Source organism: Octopus bimaculoides, chromosome 1 (assembly GCF_001194135.2).
Source record: "Octopus bimaculoides isolate UCB-OBI-ISO-001 chromosome 1, ASM119413v2, whole genome shotgun sequence".
Taxonomy (NCBI): domain Eukaryota; kingdom Metazoa; phylum Mollusca; class Cephalopoda; order Octopoda; family Octopodidae; genus Octopus; species Octopus bimaculoides.
Window position 1 is genome coordinate 28,506,939 of NC_068981.1, and position 3,451 is coordinate 28,510,389.

At 34.1% G+C, this 3,451-nt stretch overlaps 1 protein-coding gene across 1 annotated transcript in view; it reads left to right on the top strand.

The window, feature by feature from the left end:
- The window catches only part of LOC106875241 (uncharacterized), a 31,794-nt gene that overhangs the window by 468 nt on the left and 27,875 nt on the right, over positions 1-3,451 (top strand). Inside the window, exon 2 of the mRNA XM_014923305.2 lies at positions 126-275. Within this exon, the coding sequence (XP_014778791.1) occupies positions 126-275 (150 nt within the window). The remainder of the gene's footprint in view (positions 1-125; positions 276-3,451) is intronic.

The window sequence follows — 3,451 nt, forward strand, 5'->3', positions numbered from 1 at the left end:
TATATATATATATATATATATATATATATATATATATATATATATATCTATATACACACACACACATATATACATATGTATATTTCTACATATATGTATTCATAATTTCAAATTTTTCATTTTAGATAATGGACAGGATTTCTATCCTGGTTATCAAGCCTACAACGAATTCTTTCCCGGTCAAGGACAAGAAGGCCCCGGTAACATAAACTTCCTTCCGCCTACGTCACAAGGAACCCCACCGATTAGCCTAGAACAATCTTTACATCCCGGCGGTATGTTCCTTCATAATCACTCTTATGCTCCCACGGCCTAACATTGGATCATTCACAGATTTATCATTATTAAACAAACAATAAAATCAAATTTTAAAATAATAAATATAAAACATAACACTATTACAAAAAAAGGTTAAAACAAAACAAAACATACAACATTGGTCATAACAGAGCTATATTGATTTCCACCCGAGACGTAGTCTCATGTGTTGGAAATCAATATAAAAATCAACATAACAACTGCTACATCATCATCAATAACAACAATAATAGAGCAACTAAACACCTGATCGGTCAGTCAATTCATTCATTGCTGTATTAATTAATATCTTCATTAAATAAATGTATAAACAAAGACAGCAAACATCACATTATGTAGGAAATCACATATTGGCATGTACACAGGTTTATGTAAGCATGTGCGTGTGTCTGTGTGAATGTGAATATATATGTATCTCGAACACACATCCACGTCTATACATATGTGAATACGTATGTATATTTGTACATTGAAATATATATGTGTGTGCGTGTATGAGAGAGTGTGTGTGTGTGTGTACAATGCAACTCAAAGTTATACAGTCATATACATTTCTAGTAAGAAAAACTGACATACACATACATTGAATCATTTCCTGCCCCACATACCCACATAGAGTTATGCATGCATTCTCATCTGCATATTTTTGCATACAATTCACTCGGGTGATACTTACATGCACAGTTTTCAAAAGACAACAACAATAATAATAATAATAATAATAATAATCATAATAATAATAATAATAATAATAATAATAATAATATGCGTATACAAAGGCATTTAACACTTGAGTGTACACCAACGTGTTAAATATGTATGTATACGCATATATTTCATTCAACGCTACTTCGTGCAATTCTAGCTAAACAACAATAACAATATCAACAACAACAATAACAACAACAATAATAATAATAATAATAATAATAATACTAATAATAATGTACAGCCTTTTTAACTTCAACGTTTTCCAGTTCAAACATTTTTCTTCTCTGTGTTGATTCTTTTTAACATTTTATTTTTCGTTAGTTAAAGTTTAGTAACTTAAATGCATAGATCGTTCGAGGGTTTGGTTGGGGAGTAATCAGAGTGCAAGTGGGTGTGAGTTCATATTACATGGTCGCTTGTATTTTTAACAGCATCTGAGCACAATCATTCTGACCGTGTGTATGTATGTGTGTGTCTGCGCGTGCGACAGGAACTGCCCTCTAAAATTCTGGTCCACTGTGCGTGTACAACAGTGTAAATGGATATATATATATATATATATATATATATATATATATATATATACTTCAAACACTTAGACATTTTACCTAATATTCAGGTTTAATCAACTTAACAATGGAATATGACAAGGTTGGCTCACCATACAAAAAACACGCAAAGTCAGTTAACTTCACTTAAGCATTTATTATTTGGTGTCAAAATTTCCGTCGCACCGACATTCATCAGTGACCTCACTGACGTCATTCCATTGTACACCCAGCCACACATTCATCCCACCCCGTCATATATATATAGACAGAACTGCTTCACCATCGTATTTATTATAGGGCAAAAGAGCAGATATCCCAAATATCTTATACTCGTAACTCTCAGGCAAAATGAACATTACACTGTGTGACAAGGCTGGCCCTTTGAATTACACAGAGAAAGCATTCGACCTGCTTCGACATAGTCTCATAGAAATGATTCTACCTTCTGAATCTAAATTACGAAGCTTGGTTCGAGTCATATCTACGGCAGATGATTCACTAGAAAATGCTGCAGCATCATTTGAACTCTTAACGTCATGATTAGAGAACGAACTTCTTAATCATTTGATCACAAATCACCCTATTTACACACTAAATTGAAAAGAGAAAATCGCCGAAGTGAAAAAATTCGCATAATAATAGTCCTTCCAATAAGGACTATACTATACTAAATAGTATAGGCAGAAGGCCTATACTATTTAGATGGGAGGGAGATAGTCGATTACATTGAGGTCATTGCGCAACTGGCGCTCATTATATCGACCCCGAGAGGATGAAAGGCTGTATGTGAACTCAGAACGTTAAGACCGGCGAAATACTGCGAAGCACTTTGTTAAGCGTGCTAACGATTCTGCCAGCTCGCAAGAATAGTAATGATGATGATGATAATGATAATAATAATAATAATAATGTGTGCGTGTGTGCATACGCGCGTGTGAGTTATGCTGAATAATTTGCTTCCTGCTTGACGAGAAGCATTTAGTTGGCAGTTATTTGACCAAATAAATACTTGGTCATGGAATTAACGTCGAAGCGAGAGAATTGTTCACAGGTACCTGTAGCCTTAGTGTGAGTCTTAGGCCGTGAAAAGATCGAACCTTCGAATTACTAATACAACCCAGAGAGAGAGAGAGGTGAGGGAGGAGGGGATGAGGAGAGGGGAAGAAGTGGAGAGAGGGAAGAGAGGGAGAGAAAGGGAGAGAATGTGCGTGAGTGTGTTTGTGTATATATATATGTTGATAATACAACTATGAAAATCATAATATTGAGTATTTGTAAGCTCTTCACATTTACATTAAGGTTAAGAATTTCCACACAGTATGAAGTTATGGAAATAGGGGGGAAAATGAACTATTTTGATTGCTAAATATTTGAACGCAACAAAGTTTGGTGAAGCGTTAACTTTTCAGTAATCTAAGCTTCAACACTTGTTCACAATGAAAGCCATCCAAAAGTAAAGTAGGAAAAATGTCAACAACTTAAAAATTACTTCTTACAAAATGGATGGGCCTTTACATCTTTGGAGATATTCTTACATTTCTAATTTTATTTTAGAAATTTATTTACAAAACATATTTGAAATTAAGCCTTTTCCACCAAAATCAAGACAAGTGAGAGGCTAGTAAGTTAGACTGTCAGATAACAGAGCATAATAAAACTACAGACACACACACTTATAAACAGACATCTATTAGTTTTAAGGATGACAGAAAAAGTACTCAATACCATAGTAGAGTATAATAGTCTATCTAACTAGTAGCCTTTTACTGAGTAGTTTCCCTTGACAGGTAATTGATTCCTCTAAGAGGAACCGAGCGCACAGGGAAATTAGCTATGGGGCAGCCGAAATAAACCATTATATATATATATAT